This window comes from Hemiscyllium ocellatum, chromosome 2 (assembly GCF_020745735.1).
Source record: "Hemiscyllium ocellatum isolate sHemOce1 chromosome 2, sHemOce1.pat.X.cur, whole genome shotgun sequence".
Lineage (NCBI taxonomy): Eukaryota > Metazoa > Chordata > Chondrichthyes > Orectolobiformes > Hemiscylliidae > Hemiscyllium > Hemiscyllium ocellatum.
This window is the reverse complement of record NC_083402.1, coordinates 42,624,263-42,642,826: the sequence shown is the minus strand read 5'-3', so window position 1 is coordinate 42,642,826 and position 18,564 is coordinate 42,624,263. Positions and strand designations below refer to the sequence as shown.

The 18,564-nt window shown below is 40.4% G+C and overlaps 1 protein-coding gene across 3 annotated transcripts in view; it reads left to right on the top strand.

The window, feature by feature from the left end:
- Positions 1-18,564, top strand: part of gtf2h2 (general transcription factor IIH, polypeptide 2) — a 43,564-nt gene that overhangs the window by 7,145 nt on the left and 17,855 nt on the right. For 2 of the 3 annotated variants that reach the window (XM_060843882.1, XM_060843890.1), the window contains exons 3-9: positions 3,443-3,520; positions 7,969-8,005; positions 8,974-9,060; positions 11,146-11,196; positions 15,163-15,217; positions 17,418-17,523; positions 17,910-18,000. In XM_060843882.1, the coding sequence (XP_060699865.1) occupies positions 3,443-3,520; positions 7,969-8,005; positions 8,974-9,060; positions 11,146-11,196; positions 15,163-15,217; positions 17,418-17,523; positions 17,910-18,000 (505 nt within the window). The remainder of the gene's footprint in view (positions 1-3,442; positions 3,521-7,968; positions 8,006-8,973; positions 9,061-11,145; positions 11,197-15,162; positions 15,218-17,417; positions 17,524-17,909; positions 18,001-18,564) is intronic. The other variant, XM_060843899.1, reaches the window with a different exon arrangement.

Sequence of the window (18,564 nt, the reverse complement as noted above, 5' to 3'; positions counted from 1 at the left end):
TGAGTGGTTAGGATGTATTTCTCAAGCATGTGATGGAGGCAGATGTAATTGAAGTGTTCAGGAGGAAGTTGCATTTTTACTTACCTGAAAGCCAGGAATGTGCTGGGTAATAGGGGGAGCTAGGGGAATGGCACAAGCTACACTGCTTCCAAGGAGAGCCAGCATAGATGTGGTAGATCAGGTGGCCTTTGTCCTTGCTGCAATTTAAGAATATGCCATTGCCTCATTATTGAATTGAACTGCTAATTAGTATTCTGTACTTGAGTTTATACTGAATCTGTATTCATTGAGGTGGGAGTCGCTGACCAAGCCAGCAGTTATTACTCCTCTAATTACTCAGAGGAAAGTTAAGAGTCAACCACATTGGATTTAAAACAAAACATTCATGGGATGTGGCTATTTATTGCCTGTCTCTAATTGCCTTTGAGAAGGTAATAGTGAGCTACCTTCTCGAAGCACTGCAATGCATGAGCTTTGGGTTGATCCACAATGCCCTAAGAGAGGGATGACCCAGTGACAGTGAAGGAATGGTGATATGTTCCCACATCAGGATTGTGAGTGTCTTGGAGGGAAACTTGCAGGTAGTAGTGTTGCTATCTATCTGGTGCTCTTGTCTTGTTAGATGGAAGTGGTTGTAAGTTTGGAAGGTGCTGTTTGAGGATCTTTGGTGAATTTCTGCAGTGCATTTTGCGGTAGTACACACTGCTCTTCTAAGCATCAGTGCTGAAGGGAGTGGATGCTTGTGAATGTGATGTCAGTCTAGAGAACTGCTTTGTCCTGGATATGGTCAAGCTTTTTGAATGTTGTTGGAGCTGCACCCATCCAGGCAAGTGGGAGTATTCCATCACACTCCTCACTTGCGCCTCGTAGATGGTGCATAAGCTTTGGGGAATGAGGAGGTGAGTTGCTCGCAGTATTCCTAGCCTTTTATCTGCTATTGTAGTCATGTGTTTATGTTGAGTTTCTCTCCATGATACCCCATGAATATTGATAGTGGGGGCTCAGTAATGGTAGCACCATTGAATGTCAAGGGGCAGTTGTTATATTGCCTGTTACTGGAGATAGTCATTACTGGGCATTTGTGTGGCATGAATGTCACTTACCACTTGTCAGCCCAAGCCTGGATATTGTGTATATCTTGTTGCATATGAGTGTAGACTGCTTCGGTGTCTGAGGAGTTGCGAGTAGTGCTGAACATTGTGCAATAATCGGCGAACATCGGCAACCTTATGATGGACAGAAAGTCATCGATGAAACAGCTGAAGATGGTAGGGCTTAGGACACAGTCCTGAGGAATTCATGCAGAATTCATGTTCTGGGACTGAAATAACTCAACTCCATCAGCCACGACCATCTTCCTGTGTGTCAGGTATGACACCAAGCAGCAGAAAGTTTGCCCTCTGATACCTATTGGTTCAGGTTTTGCTCTGGCTCTTTGATACACACTTGGTCAAATGAAGCCTTGACATTAAGAGCTGTCACTCTTTCCTCACCTCTGGAATTCAGCTTTTTTTTTGCAGCCTTGTTTCAAACAGGGACAATGAGGTCAGGAGCTGAGTGGCCCTAGCGGAACACAACCTGGGTGTGATTATTAATGACATTAAGTCATAGAGCTATACTGTGTGTAGAAACAGACCCTTTGGTCCACCTCGTCCATACCAGCCAGATATTCTAAACTAATCAGGTCCCATTGGCCAGCATTTGGCCCATATCCCTCTAAACTCTTTTTATTCACGTACCCATCCAGATACCTTAAATGTTGTTAATTTTACCTGCCTCCGCCATCTACTCTGGCATACTAGGGATACTAGTGAGAGAGGGTCATGTCTTAGGTCTCACAAGTATCCTTCCATACAGATAAGGAAGGACACCACTTCGACTGGGACAACACATCCATCCTAGGACAAGCCAAACAGAGTCACGCACGAGAATTCCTAGAAGCATGGCATTTCAACCGGAACTCTATCAACAAGCACATTGAGTTAAAAAGAACTTGAAATGACATCACTACAGGAAATGACCTCACCAACCGAAAGAAGCGGCACGGTGGCACAGTGGTTAGCACTGCTGCCTCACAGCGCCAGAGACCCTGGTTCAATTCCTGACTCAGGCGACTGACTGTGTGGAGTTTGCACATTCTCCCCGTGTCTGCGTGGGTTTCCTCCCACAGTCCAAAGATGTGCAGGGGTTAGGTGAATTGGCCTTGCTAAATTGCCCATAGTGTTAGGTAAAGGGGTAAATGTAGGGGAATGGGTGGGTTGCGCTTCGGCGGGTCAGTGTGGACTTGTTGGGCTGAAGGGCCTGTTTCCACACTGTAAGTAATCTAATCTAATCTAAAAAAGCCCAAACATATAAATAGAAAGCAGGAATCATCAGCAGTGCTTTGCCTGGAGGCCCACTGAAGATGTTACCGAGTAGGGTGACGAAATGTCTGGAAATGAACCTTCTAGCTTAGCGAACAAACCTACATCCAGAACCTCAACTTAAGCTACAAATCTTCTCAAAACCCGCTAAGTGATACAACTGAGTGGTTTGGGGTCTGGAGTTACATATAGACCAGATCAGGTGAGGATGGCAGATTTCCTTCCCATGAATGATGTTGGTGAGCCAGGTGACAATTGACAATGATTTCATGGTCATCAGTAGATTTTTAATTCCCAATATTTTTGTTGAATTCAAATCCCACCATCTGCCATTTGCTCAGTTTCTGGATTAATAGTCTAGCAAAAATACCACTAAGTACATAGAACATAGAAGGATACAGCGCAGTACAGGCCCTTCGGCCCTCGATGTTGCGCCGACCGAATCCTACCTAACCTATACTAGCCCAATAACTTCCAAATGCCTATCCAATGCCCGCTTAAATGACCAATGTGAAGTCATTCACTTTGGTAGGAATAACAATTGCAACATTTAAGAGACATTTGGATGGGTATATGAATAGGAACGGTTTGGAGGGATATGGGCCAGGTGCTGGCAGGTGGGACTAGACTAGGTTGGGATATCTGGTTGGCATGGATGGATTGGAGTGAAGGGTCTGTTTCCATGCTGTTCATCTCTATGACTCTATTATCACCTTCCCAGTGGATTTGTATGTGGACTAGATGACGTCAGGGTGTCAGTTTTGTTTTCTAAAGAACATTATTTAACCAAATATATTTTTTCTCCTTCTGACAATCGACAACATGGTCATCATTAGACTCTTGATATCATATTCAGTATTGATTTAAAATTCCATCATTCACCATGGTGGGATTCAAATGCAGAACATTACCTGAGTCTCTGGATTAGTAGCTTAGTGATAATATCATTAGGCCATTGCCTCCCCATGTTAACCTTCAACTCGATCCTGAACACAGCATTTAAATGCTTTGTTTTTCCACAGAATGTCTTACTTGAATATGAGAAATTTCTTCCAACTGTTTGTTACTTTTCTTTGCAGGGAAGTCCTGAAGGAAGATGAGACTGGTTCCCTTAAAGCTACTATTGATGATCTTCTCTCCAAAGAAAAACGGAAAAGGTAATATAGGGTCCAAGTTATTTTACTTCTATTTATTGAAGGACAGCAGCATGAAAATTAATTTTATGCATTGTGGAACTGAGTATTGTCTATCTGTGGTAATAAACCACTTGCATGCTTCCACCATGTAGATAATATTTTTGTTATATTTGATTTCACAGCTACATCTGAGCATTTCCAATACCTCTCAGACTCAGTTGAGGCAAACAAGAGAGCATCGGATTTTTTTTGGATTGTGAAAGTGTCCAAGAATTTTGGGAAAAGGCAGGAAATTGGCAGTAGAGCGTAGAGCTGGCGCGGATACGATGGGCTGATGACGTCAGTCTGTGCTGTAACAACTCTGTGGATTCTGTGATCTTAATAGAAACTTAAATTAATCTTTTAAGAGGAACAGCAGTTCTATTTCTTCAATGTACAAGTTGAGAAATCTGCCAAGGGGTGTTGTATTATTATCTGCCACAAGTCTATATTCTTTGGTCAATATGTGCTGGGATTTCACAATCCTGTGTGTTACAAGATGATGCTTATCAATGATCTTGTAAATAGGGTCTAGTGTCACTTGGGGCACATTTTGAATTGATCTAGGATCATCAGTCAGGCTCGCAGTACGATTCATTTGCTGTGCTCGATACCACATTTCATCATACACTGCGCCCTATTCTTCATAGCTAAAAGGAATTTGTCAACTTTTTTTTCTGTTAAGACAGCCAATTCCTGCTGTATCCCCAAAGCAAAGGCCTGACAAATCAGGTTTGAAATTAATCAGTTAACAAAGACTCCTAACAATTCCTGCTGCATATGCTAACCTTTCCTCACCCAATCAGAAAAGCTGACTACACTATTAGAAGAACCAAAGACACAAACAACAGACACCGCCAACTTCATCAGCAAAGATAACATCATCAAACGAATCGACCTGTGCCTCCCTACCTGTTTAACTTTCAATAACAAGAACTATAAGCAAATCAATGCAACACCCACAAGATCTCCGATATCAGGGTTCCCAGCAGAAGCAGTAACGCAGAGTCTTGAATAAGCAGCTCTTCCAACCATCCAACCCAAGCTTTGGGACCACTACGTGGATAATTCCTTTGTCATCACTCAACAAAACAAATTAGATGAAACCTTCAAGACTATTGATAATAACCATACTGGCATAAAATGCACAAATGAGGAAGAAAACAACAACAAACTGCCATTCCGAGATATCACAGTAGAGTGAACAGTCTGTGGGGGATCTTCAAACCAGCATCTACAGGAAAACGACACATACAGACCAAATACTCAACTACAGAAGCAAACGAAGCTGCATTGGAACATTTCCATGAGCCACCACACCCTGCAGCACCGAGGAACTACGAAGAGCAGAAGAAAATCACCTATTCAGCATTTTCAAGAAGGACAGGTATCCAATAAACACAGTCTACCGATTTCTCAGCAACAAACCCAAACAAGCAGACAGAATGTGCCCAGAAAAGCTAGCCACTTTATCCTACATCAAAGACATCTCTGAAATGACTGCCAGACTACTCAAACATCTTGGCATCATGTTTACCCACAAACACACTTAAACTGCAGCTAATTAACTTGAAAGACCCGATACAGCAAGCAAACTGAACATAATTTACAAAATACCTTGCAAGGACTGTAGCAAGCACTACATTGGACAAACAGGCAGAAAACTAGCCACCAGGACATGTGAACATCAATTAGCTACAAAAAGTCATGACCCCTATCACTAGTATCCTTACTTACAGATGATGAAGGACACCACATCCCAGAACAAGTCAGAGGCACGAGAATTCCTAGAAGGAACTCTATCAACAAATGCATCGATTTGGACCCCATCCACCATCCTCTGAGAAAAAGAACCAGAAACGACATCACCAAACACCCAAAGAAACCTAAAAACACAAATAGAAAGCAGGACATAACACTAGTGCTTCACCGGAGGCTCACGGTGATGATGTTACGTCATATGGTGATGAAAAGTCGGAAACCAAACCTTCCAGCTCAGTGAGCAAACTCCCATCCACAACAAAAGTAAAAGATTTAATCAAACAACTCAAAGTCCACAGTTTGTCTGTCTGACGGATGGACTCAGATAACGGAAAACAAATTTCTGACCTTAACATCAACTATTTCTTATAAATAAATCAATTCAAATGAGAGGTAAACACAAATTTGAATTGTAAGCATGTAATTCTACAATTTGAAACACTAGCCCCCTTTTAAACCCCTATACACATACAGACAGATACAGACAAAAGAACAAACATGGATATTATATGAATGAGAGGGAAACGTATTGGGAAAATCCAGTTCAAAAGCATCAGTAGACAAGATTCATTGAGATGACCTTTTGTTTCTTCCAAGTTCTTTGATCTTCACATCCAAGTCTTTTCAGTTTTTTTGCTGAAGACACATGGAAGGGGATTGCCATGTTAATTGTTTAGTTTCTTCGTCACTGATTAGAGGTACCAACTTAAAGCAAATGGTTGCAGAGATTAGACAATAGACAATAGGTGCAGGAGTAGGCCATTCAGCCCTTTGAGCCTGCACCGCCATTCAATGTGATTGTGGCTGATTAGCTGTCTTTCATTTCTTGGTTACTTCACTGCAGAGAGAGAAAAGAGAGATGCTGCCTCTTGAAGTTTGGAGACTTGCTGCCTGTGTATTGTTCACATGTAAGCTACTTGCCTTCCCAGGAGCCAGTCAGAGAGTTGGTGTCATTATGATGTCTCCTCACCTCCACAAGTGGTCCAAATCGAAAAAACAATCAGTGGTTTGTTTCTGGATGAAGTGTTCCTTGAACACATACCTATCCATGTTGCTGATCAGTCTCAAACAACTTCCCCCAGTACGTGAGCCAGTTAGTAATAATTACCATAGTCCCAGAGGACTATAAGGCTTGCTCTCTCAATAGAGACACACCCCACTTTTCCATTTACCATCGATGAAATGTGCTTTTAGAAGATTTTGTGATTTCTTCTTACATTAGCTGCTGGTTTTTTGTCATTATCCCTTGTTGTTTCTCAAATTTGTTTTTTCACCTCCCTGAACTTTCTGTACTTGGTTCACAACTGTATTTACTATCTGACACAGGTAAAAAGAACCCTTTTTTTAAAAACGTAATTTCTATCTCTTTTATCATCAAGGGAGCTGTGGATTTATTTGTCCTACCTTTTCATTTTGAGGGAATATACCTTGACTGTGACCAAACCATTTCTTCGATGCAATGATCACTGTCCCCTAATGTTCCTGCACTGTCACTTGATTTATTTGGTCTTCCTCATTCCCATGCACCAGGTCTAGCAGTGTCTCCTTTCTTGTTGGATGGACACACACTGTGTAAGGAATATAATCTAGCAATGCTTTTCCCTTTCTGCCTATACCACTACCACAGTCCCAGTCAACATACGAATAGTTAAAGTCCCCATTATAACACCATATGATGTTTACACCTCTCTGTAATTTCCTTGCAGATTTGTTTCTCTGTATTCTTCCCACTAGGTTGTGGTCTGTAAATTATATCAAGCAATGTAATTGCACCCTTCCTATTCGTTAGCCCTAGCCAAACTGATTCAGTCCTTGAACTCTCTGCAACATCCTCTTTCTCAGTACTGTAATGCTTTCCTTAACCAAAATTACCACCGCATACCTTGTAACCAGGAATATTGAACACTTAGATCTGCCCTCCTTAAATTAGGGCTCCTAATCACTGCAACGTCATAACCTCACAAGGCAATCGGGGCCTGTATCTCCCAGTCTTATCTGACTGAACAGAATACAGCTAATATATGCAGTGCAACTGTGATTTAGACTTCATTACTTTCTCCCTTATTCTGAGTCCACCTATTACTTATTATTATGTATTTTAGTGCTATCTGCCTCTCCCAGTGTTCCGTGCACCCTGATATTACTGTTTAGTATTATTTTATTATATTCACCCCTGGTGTCTCCACCCCAACTGAGTTAATTTAATCCCTCCCACACAGCACCAGCAAAACTCCCTCAAGAAACTCATTCCTGGCTCTGTTTAGAAGTAACTGGATTATTTTTGTATGTAAGTGCCATTTTCCCCAAAGCCAATCCCGGTGTCCCAGGAAATTAAAGCCCAGAAACAGGGACACAGAATTCATCATAATTTTTCAAAGTAGATGAATCTTTGATAACGAGAAAGAACATGAATGTGGGGAAAAGGCATGGGAATGGAACAGTATGGATCACCGTTCTGTGTGACTTTCTAATCTTTCAAGACCATCCTCTACTTCGATTCTCCAACAAGCAGAGTTTGTTTATGACTCTTCGGGCTGCCTGTTAAACCTTTCATAATTTAAAAATGACTCTGTTTAATCAATGTGCTTGTGGATGATCCTGATTTTGATTTGTGATCCTGATTTTGACTTGTTGATGTTTCCCCTTACATATTCTGCCTCTCCTTGTAGGGTATTTGAGCACCATGGACAAGTCAGACTTGGAATGGTAAGTGATTTGCAGGTGATCTCTAATTTATTTGCAGACATCAGAATGACAATTAAGTAGCTTGTCATCAGTTTTTCTGCAAAATAGAATTTTATTAAACTCATTGCATTCATGCATATGCAAGCTGCATAATTGCTGAAATCCACTGTACCTCTGCATACCTGCTTACTGAAACCCCCCTGACTGTCTATTAGCTCTCGACTAGACCAATCCAATGCATCCCTGGCCAGCCTTCCATGTTCTACCGTTTAGAAATATGAATGATCTGATCTTCATTGTCTTCTGTTTAAGTGATACCTGTATTTTCCAACTCTTCTCCTTGCTTTTGAATCCTTTCATAGCCTCAATCCTCCCTATCTCTAATCACATCAAGCTCTACTACTCTGAGATATCTGCATTCATCCAATTCTGCCCTCTTTCATATCTCTAACCTTAATTACTCTACCATTAGGTGGCCATGCCTTCAGCTATGAAGACCCTAAAATTTCCGAACTAAATCTCTCTGCTCTTGTAAATCATTTAAGATGGTTGATAAACTTAACACTGTACCCAAGGTTTACGTCAGTTGTCCTAATATCATCTTGTGGACCTTGACAAATTTAGTTTAGTAATGCTCTTAGATAGCACCTTGGCATATTTCATTGTGCTAATGGTGCTGTATTAAATACAAATTATTGTTATTACACAAATAGGGAATGTTGGAGAGACTCAGTAGGTCTGACATCATCTGTGCAGAGAGAAACAAAGTTAACGTTTTGAGTTAAAGCTATACTCAAACTTGAACTCTGTTTCTGTCTCCTAACTCAGTTTCTTTCTTCACTGATACTATCAGACCTGCTGAGTTTCTCCAGCATTCTCTGTATTTGTTTCAGGTTTCCAGCAGCCACAGTATTTTGCATCAATGTTTATGTTGTTCATGTTGTACAGTACTCTGAATGCTGTCCTTGGATTGATCTTCTGACTTATAGATGCGACACTTGTATGTGATAATAGACATGTCAAGATCTATGGAAGATCAGGATTTGAAACCGAACCGACTTACCTCAACATTAAAGGTAAGTAAAGTGCACGTTGGAAGGCCTCCCGACATTGTAACCTTGACAATTCAGAAAGTTTTTCTCAAATTATTTTCACAAATATGAAAACAATGCAATAATTTGTTGAATTCTTGAACAATCTAGCCAAGTTCCTACCTAACTTGTCATCAGAGCACGAACCTCTACACAAACTCACTATTAAGCATGTATATTGGTGCATAAAGCACAGAATGAGAAACCATTTTCTCTAGAATAAAGCATTTCATGTTGACAATGTCATTGCTGAGATACTACAACAGCAACAATGAAGTCACCTTGCAGTGACTTGGATGCAACTCCATTGTCGTGGGAAAAAACAGTTGCATTGGCAAGTGGGGCGTTAACATATACTAAACAAGTCTATGCTCAGTCTGAGGAAATAGTGCCTAACTGTTATCATTGCTACTAAGTATTTTAATCACCTGTTTAGGAGAGACAATGACCAGAAACTTGGACCTGCCTGTTTATGTTCCAAAGCATCTGCAAAGAATGTTCCTTCACTTGCAGCGATATCATGTGGATGTGACATACAAACAGAGGAAACAAATATCAGCAATGTACATAGAGTTGAGTGCAGGACTCCTCCATATGAAGAAAGTTGAGGATGCTAAGACAGAAATCTTCCACTTCCAATGAGAAGCACGTTTTGATAAGCTCTGGAAGTCATCAACCCATCAGAGACATGGAATCTGGAAGACAAACAACATGCTTAAATTAACCAAACCATTTTACATGATACAATTCTCTAAGTAGTCCAGCATGAAAGAATAGCCCAAAAGCATTATTGGTACACCTGCTGCTACAAGACAGTATTGGGCATACAGAAATTAAATGACAGACCAAGATGGATTCTTGTATAAAGCAAATGAAGTTGTCACCTATAGGGAGATAAGTAAAGAGATGCTGAAGTGCGTCAATGCAATACATCAAGGAATTGAGTCAAGTCTGAGGATGGCAAGATGAATACTCAGTTGGCCAAACATGAACAATGAAACATAAGGACCACACTAGTGGTCAAATACCAAGCTAAGGAAGCTGAAGAGCCATTTTTGATGCAAACATTCCAAATAGACCATGGGTGAAAACTAACGTAGGCTTCCCACCCATACCCATTCCCCTATCCTATATTTCCCATGACTAACCCACCTAGCCTGCACATCCCTGAACACTATGGACAATTGAGCATGACAGTTTCTCAAGAGTGGAACCCGGGTCCCTGGTGCTGTGAGGCAGCAGTGCTAACCACTGAGCCACTGTGTTGCCCAAAGATCTTAGAAGTATGGAAGCAGGCCATTTGGCCCGTTGAGTCCACACCGACCCTCCAAAGAACTATCCCACCCACACCCATCTCCCTACCCTATCACTGTAATCCTGCATTTCGCATGGCTAATCCCCCTTGGCTGCACATATCTGGACATGAGAGGGCAATTTAGCATGGACAATACACCTAACCTGCACATTTTTGGAGTGGGAGAGAAATCAGAGCATGTGGAAGAAATCCACATCGACATGGGGGGAATATAAAACTCCACACAGACAGTTGTGTGGGATTGGAGTTGGAGCTGGGTCACTGGCACTGTGAGGCAGCAGTGCTAATCAGTGTGCCACCGTGCCATCCCAGTTGAACAAAGTGGCCTCACCAATGTCTGTCTTGAGTATAGCTCTGTCATTTCAATCTGGAGTTGCATATTCTTTCCTGCATTTGTCAACACACCAGTTATATGCTGTTATCAGGAGTTTGCAATGAGGCTGAGTAACATTACTATTAATGGACATGCCTTTTTAGTGGATTATACTGTTTGTGCACATTATTACAGTTTAGGAAGCAAACAACCTAAATCATAAATAACAGAAAATACTAGAAATGCTCAACAACAGGTAAGGCAACAGCTGTGAATCGAGCAACAAAGTTAATATTTCAGTCAAGGGCCATTTATTGGAATATAAATTTATGAAAGGTCATCAATCTGAAACTTTAATTTTGTTTTTCTGAGCATATAGTTTCTTTTCAGACTTTCACTTATAATATTTTGATTTGTTTTTTTTATTCTCTGTTTTTTGCAGTTGCTGGAATACTTTGTAGAAGAATATTTTGATCAAAATCCTATTAGTCAGGTATGAACACAAACATTTGTGCATCAGAACAAGTCTACTCTTTGCCAGGCTAGTTTCTTTCCTATCTTTTCGTTTCATCTCTGATTTGATCTTGTCCATGTGATTTTTTTTTTCTGTCTTGCTCCATTTGCATTAAAATATTGATACATGTGCTAGTTCTACTGTAAATGGTTCCTCTCCCCATACAATGCCCATCTCACATGTAAAATTTGTCATCGAAAGTTCTCTTCAAAGAAAGCATACTCAAATACATTTGTCTTTGCAGCTCAACTCCCAAATATGCCTTTTCTCTCAAATCCTTGAATGGGTTTTTGCCTACTTAATTTGTGCTTGCCTTTGTTCCAACATTGGAGCAAGAATAGCTAGTCAGTTTTTTGAGCCCGTGCTATTTGATCATGCCTTACCTTTACCTCATTTCTATTGTGCTTTTGTGACATATCCTTCAACAGCCTTCTGTTAAAAGAAACTTATCAATCTCATTCTTGGAAATAACAGTTCCCCTAACATTCACACCTTTTGAGAAGAGATTTCAAGATTCTCAAAGCATTCGTATGAACAAGCACTTCTTAATTTGACTCCTAAATTTGTCCACCTTACTTTTAAGTTTCTGTCCTCTTTTTCTGTATTTCCCTAGTAGACAAAATGCTTTTAAGAGATTAAAACATTGGTTAGGCCACTGTTGGAATATTGCATGCAATTCTGGTCTCCTTCCTATTGGAAAGATGTTGTGAAACTTGAGAGGGTTCAGAAAAGATTTACAAGGATGTTGCCAGGGTTGGAAGATTTGAACTATAGGGAGAGACTGAACAGGCTGGGACTGTTTTCCATGGAGCATCGGAGGCTGAGGGGTGATGTTATAGAGGTTTACAAAATTATGAGGGGCATGGATAGGATAAATAGGCAAAATCTTTTCCCTGGGCATAGGTTTAGGGTGGGAGGGGAAAGATATAAAAGAGACCTACGGGGTAACTTTTTCATGCAGAGGGTGGTATATGTATGGAATGAGCTGCCAGAGGCAGTGGTGGAGGCTGGTACAATTGCAACATTTAATAGGCATTTGGATGGATATATGAATTGGAGGGATATGGGCCGGGTGCTGGCAGGTGAAACTAGATTGGGTTGGGATATCTGGTCGGCATGGATGGGTTGGACCAGAGGGTCTGTTTCCATGCTGTACATCTCTATTACTCTATGACTCTAAGACGATCATATGATGTAGGAGAACAAGGAGGTCATTCAGCTCATCAAATCTGCTGCACCATTCAGTGAGATTATGTCTTATCTGATATGTTTTTCCCCATAACTCTTGATTCCCTTACTGATTAGAAATCTCTCTATCTCAGTCTTGAAAGTACTCCTTCTCAACAGCCCTTTGTGTGAAAGAATTCCGAAGATTCTGTATCCTCTGAGAGGAAAAAAAATTCTTCCTTGTCTGTGTCTCAAATTTGCATCCCCTTATTCTGAAATTATGTCCACTGGTCCTAGACTCGCCCCACAAGGGGACATTAACCTGTCCACATCTACCTGTTAAGTCCTCAAAGACTCTTCTGGGTTTCAATAAGGTTGGCACTTATTCTTCTGTATTCCAATGAAGGCAAAAATGAGGACTGCAGATGATGGAGATCAGAGTCTAGATTAGAGTTGTGTTGGAAAAGCAGCAGGTCAGGCAGCATCTGAGGAGCAGAAAAATCAACATTTTGGGCAAAAGCCCTTCATCAGAAATTCCAATGAAAACAGTCCAATCAACTTGACTTCTCCTCATAAGAAAGTCTGTACATATCTGGTATCAGCCTAGTGAATCTTTTCTGGACTGCCTCCAGTGCCAGGATATCTTTCCTTAGATGAGAGGCCCAGTCTCCCAACTATAGTTAGACTAGTGCCTTGTATTGTTTTGGCAAAGCCCCCCCCCCTTTTTTATACACCATTTCCTTTGAAATAAATGCCGACATTCTATCTACTTTTCCTATTGCTTGCTAAACTTGGATGCTAGCTTTTTGCAATTTAAGTATGTGCACTCCTAAATACCTTTGTTCTGTATCTTTCTGCAGTCTTTCTCCATTTAAATGATATTCAGTTCCTTTATTTTTCCTGCCAAAGTGCAAAACCTTCAAATTCCCCACTTTATATTCGCTCTGCCAAGTTTTTGCCCCCTTGCTTAACCTGTCTATATCACTGCAGACTCTGTGTTATCCTCACCATTTGCTTTCACACTTATTCTTGCAAACTTGGTATGGTACATTCGCTTTTCCCTTCTGAGACATTCCTATATTTTGTAATTATTTGTGGTCCTAGTAAGTGCTCCCTGTGGCACACCACTAGTTACAGTTTGCCCTCCTGAAAATGCATCCCCTTATCCCAACTGTCTTCTACTTGTTAGCCAATCCTCTAGCCATGCAGATATGTTAACGTCTGATACGAGAGCGCTGATCTTATTAATTAACTTAATGTGTAATGAACACCTTTTTTAAAAAAAAACATTGCATCCACTACTACTTCTCAGCCTTTTGAACTTAATGGAAAACTATTCAAACTTCTGTAACCTGCCTTTTTAATATAACCCTAGCCCTGGTATAATCTTGGTGAATGTGTGCACTGGGTAGTGTTTCGCATGTTTTAATCATGCTTAGTGTGAAAAGATTTTATAACCTTGCCCTTGATTTATTCCCTCTCTTTGGCCACCACATCAGGTTAAATCACATTAGTTGCAATCTTGGTGCTCATTCAAAGTCCAGTGTTCTTATGGTCAGCCTGCCATCCTTCATCTTCCATAAAAGAAAAATGAACAGAATACTTAATCCTTGGCCATAGACTCACAGGGAAAACAAATCACCATTGGATGCAATGTAAGGCGGAAAGAGAAAATACTTAAGTCCCATGAAACAAACTTCAAAGTTATACATATTTTTACATGAATTGTACTCTGTTGGAATTCACAAGAAAAATTATAGTAATAGTCCAATGTACATTTATTTGAATGACAACAGAAATAAGAGAATATTTTTTTTAGATTTATTCAAAGTACTGCTGCCTGTATTCTGGTCCACACAAAATTTACATTCACTCATCAGACCTGTGTGTTGTCTTCCATTAAGTTCTGGACTCCATGTATCTTGAGATTAAAATGTTCATCCTTCTGTTTAAATGGTTTTAATGCTTTTTCATATATCTGTTTGTATAATAATCCTCCAACCTTCCACGTACTTTGCATTCTTTCAAGTTTAGCTTTGTGTATTTCTCACTCCCTTGATTCTATTATTTCCATCCGTACCTCAAATTATCTAGACCCAGAGCTGTGGAGTTCTTTTCCTTTGTACTTATTGTACTAATTTAAGTCATGCCCGAATCAATTAAAATAATCTGCTGTGTATATTCTGTGTTGGTATTCCAACAGAGTACAATTTATGTAACAATATGTATGATTTTTTTGAATTTTGTTTTATGAGACTTGTGTACGACCAGAATTACATGTTGGGGTAGACTTGAGGGGCAGCAAGGTGACTCAGTGGTTAACACTGCTGCCTTGCAGTGCCAGGACCCGGGTTCAATCTCCGCCTCAGGCAACTGTCTGTGTGGAATTTGCACAAATCCCTCCCTCTCCCCCCCCATGTCTGCGTGGGTTTCCTCTGGGTGCTCCGGTTTCCTCCCACAGTCCAAAAATGTTCAGGTTAGGTGAATTGGCCATGCTAAATTGCCTGTAGTGTTAGGTGAAGGGGTAAATGTAGGGGAATGGGTCTGGGTGGCTTGCTCTTTGGAGGGTTGGTGTGGACTTGTTGGGCCAAAGGGCCTGTTTCCACACTGTAGGGAATCTAATCTAATCTTAATTATTTTCTCTTTCTGCCTTACATTGAGTCAAATGGTAGTTTGTTTTAGCTATGAGTTTGGGTCAAGGAGTAAATATTCTGTTGATTTATTTTTCACAGCAGCTAAATATTGTCTGTTGCTAATTATCTTTTATTTTTATTTTAGATTGGTATTGTTACTACAAAAAACAAAAGGGCAGAAAAGCTTACTGAACTTGCTGGTAATATAACTTTATGCCGCATATGTTTCATATTTTAAGACTACATTGAAGTAATTGTATGAGATATAAAATCGGCTGTGTAGCACTGCATTCAGTAAGAAACTGTTGAGCAGCATGGTCAGCTCCACTCTCCAGATTTTCTTTTGCCAGCTTGCATGCCATTGATTGTACTCTATTCTGTTCCCGGATCATTTTCCCAGAGTGAAGAGCAGTGGGTTTACCTGCCTGCAAGTGGCATGTAGCCAATTTAAGGTAATTAAAGGCCTGTTGAAGCTGATTGAGAATTTTTGGATTACTGTTTGAGCTGCACACTGGAGTTCAGCCCACAAGAAAATCTTGCCTGTTGTCAAAATGAGATTAAAAAGGCTTGCTAAGGACTCAAAAGAAATGGAACCTACATCTCAGTTCTTCTACTCATGAGTATATTTCTGTATTCCGGCTTGCATTGTGAAACAAATATTGTAATGTATCTCTTGGATATTATCAGTGCATTACATAGCATTCAAGTGATTTTGTAACAGTACACTATTTGAAGAAGATCTATGTACAAATCAATCATCTCTGTTTGCATTCTCAGAGTCATGTTTTCCACTGTGTCTTCAAATTTGATTGGTAGTGTGTAATTAGATTAGATTAGATTACTTACAGTGTGGAAACAGGCCCTTCGGCCCAACAAGTCCACACCGACCCGCCGAAGTGCAACCCACCCATACATTACATTTACCCCTTACCTAACACTACGGGCAATTTAGCATGGCCAATTCACCTGACCCGCACATCTTTGGACTGTGGGAGGAAACCGGAACACCCGGAGGAAACCCACGCAGACACGGGGAGAATGTGCAAACTCGACACAGTCAGTCGCCTGAGTCGGGAATTGAACCCGGGTCTCAGGCGCTGTGAGGCAGCAGTGCTAACCACTGTGCCACCGTGCCGCCCACCAAATGTATTTGCATGCTGTGAAAATGACATTAGGAAAAATATACCTAGAATGGTATTGTGAAGACCTTTGACCCAGAAGCAGTACTACACAAAGAAAATTTGTACTTTCTTTAAATAGTCTGTGGTATTTGAAGTTATTTTCAAGAAGACTTGTTTGAAATTAACTTTTAAGATTTTGTCTCAATTGTAAAGGAATTATTGGGATTTTCTTGCATAATAAGAAATTCTAATTCATGTTACCTGTCACCCCCTGGCCTGGAAACAGTGCAATTAAAAGAGATTAAGACAGAGGCCACATGGCTAGACATGAAGAAAAACTATAAGCAGGAAACTGCAATGTGGAAGCCATCAGCATGCAGTTGCAAGTACAAAGAGAAAGCTAACAGAAAGAGAAAGAGAAACACCGAATTTGGGTAAAGATAAGTCAGAAAAGCTCTATGCTTTCTGTTTGGCAGTAAGAAAAATTGATTTCCAGAATCTTTTGGGGAAGTGATGAATGAGTATGATAAAAGGAATCAATCCTAAAAGGTAGTATGCAAAAGGCAACATCCAAAAGGGTTGAGGGTTTATATTAGAGCATCAGATTGTGAACCATGTGTTGTTGATTGGCAAGTAAAAAGGCACTCTGGAAAGATATACCACAGAGACTGACGTCACCCAAGTGAGAGGGTTGGCATATGTTCACTGGTTAATTCTAATGAGATATGCTTGGTCAGTGAGAATCATGGGCTCAGTTGATTGAGTTTTAAAGACTGTGAGATTGTGCATGGTGCCATATTTGTGTGAACAGTGAAGTTTACAACTTTTATTTGAAATATCATTGCCTGTTAATTATTGTTTCATTTTCATTGGTTCTAATTTATTTTACAATGAGTGAAATCATCTTGATAATTTCTCCTCTGGAGGCAGTATGGTAAATTTGGGTTACTAGTATCAGCGTTTGTTATTTTGGACATAGTGGACACTTGCATCATTGGAAAAAAAATGATTTGATTGAGCAGTTTATTTCCATTATGTTCCTTATTTTAATCCCACAAGAACTCTGCTTTGGTCTGGCATCACCTTTTAGTCTAATTGGATTGGATATTGAATATGCAAAATCAATATGAATACCATTTGGTTCTCATAACTACTTGTAATAAATGCAGTATGCAAATTCTATGATTTCATTTATTGAAACACAGACTTTCTATTCCTTTGCATAGAGCCTGTTTGTAATTTCTCATTGAGACTGGTATTGTCATTGTTTCTGTGATAGGAAATCCAAAAAAACATAAAGAAGCCTTAAAGAAAGCTGTAGGTTTGTCATGCAGTGGAGAGCCTTCACTTTACAATTCACTCAGCTTGGCCATGGAGACTTTGAAGTAAGTATTTTTGGATTGATTCTAACAATTTTCCACCAATCTCCCCACTGAAACCCAACCTGCCCCATCCTTTTGTTTGCTGAAAAATGTGTTGCGGAAAAGCGCAGCAGGTCAGGCAGCATCCAAAGAGCAGGAGAACAGCAGGAACCTGAAGAAAGGCTCATGCCCGAAACGTCGATTCTCCTGCTCTTTGGATGCTGCCTGAACTGCTGCGCTTTTCCAGCAACACATTTTTCAGCTCTGATCTCCAGCATCTGCAGTCCTCACTTTCTCCATCCTTTTGTTTGTTTGGTTTTCCATCTGAGATGATTTGAGCTGTATTTTACCAGATTTTGGACTAGATCAGTACAGATGACCATCTTTGTTCTGATTCTTCTCCCCAAAAGGCATATGCCTGGACACACCAGCCGTGAAATACTTGTCATTTTTAGCAGTCTTACAACATGCGACCCATCCAACATTAATGACCTTATGAAGGTAAATGCTTCAAATGCTTTGATCTTATCAGATAAAAATAACACGTGTACCTACCTGGTATATGTGTGCACATGTCTATACCTATTCTAGAGAAGTTATTATCTGGATTTGACATTTGCCAACTGAATAGGAAGAATATTGGAGGGTGACGTGAATTGAGCTATTTTTCCACATCTCCCACAAAATCTGGTACTCTACTCTCAGGCTAAGGCCACTTGCTGTAATTTTGTGCTGTGGGAACGGGCTAGGGAATGAGCCTATGTGAAAGGATAATGCACAGAAACATAGAAAATAGGTGCAGGAGTAGGCCAATCGGCCCTTCAAGCCTGCACTACCATTCAATATGATCCTGGCAGATCATGCATTTTCAGTATATTACACCACTTTCTCTCCGTACCTTCTTCCCTTTAGCTGCAAAGGCCACAGCCTGCTCCCTCTCGAATATATCTACCAAACTGGCCCCAACAGCTTTCTGTGCTGTTTCAGATTTGGCAGAAATACAGTCGCAATATTTATCATCATTTATGATTTCTTCAATAACTGGAATTTTCAAGAGACTTTATT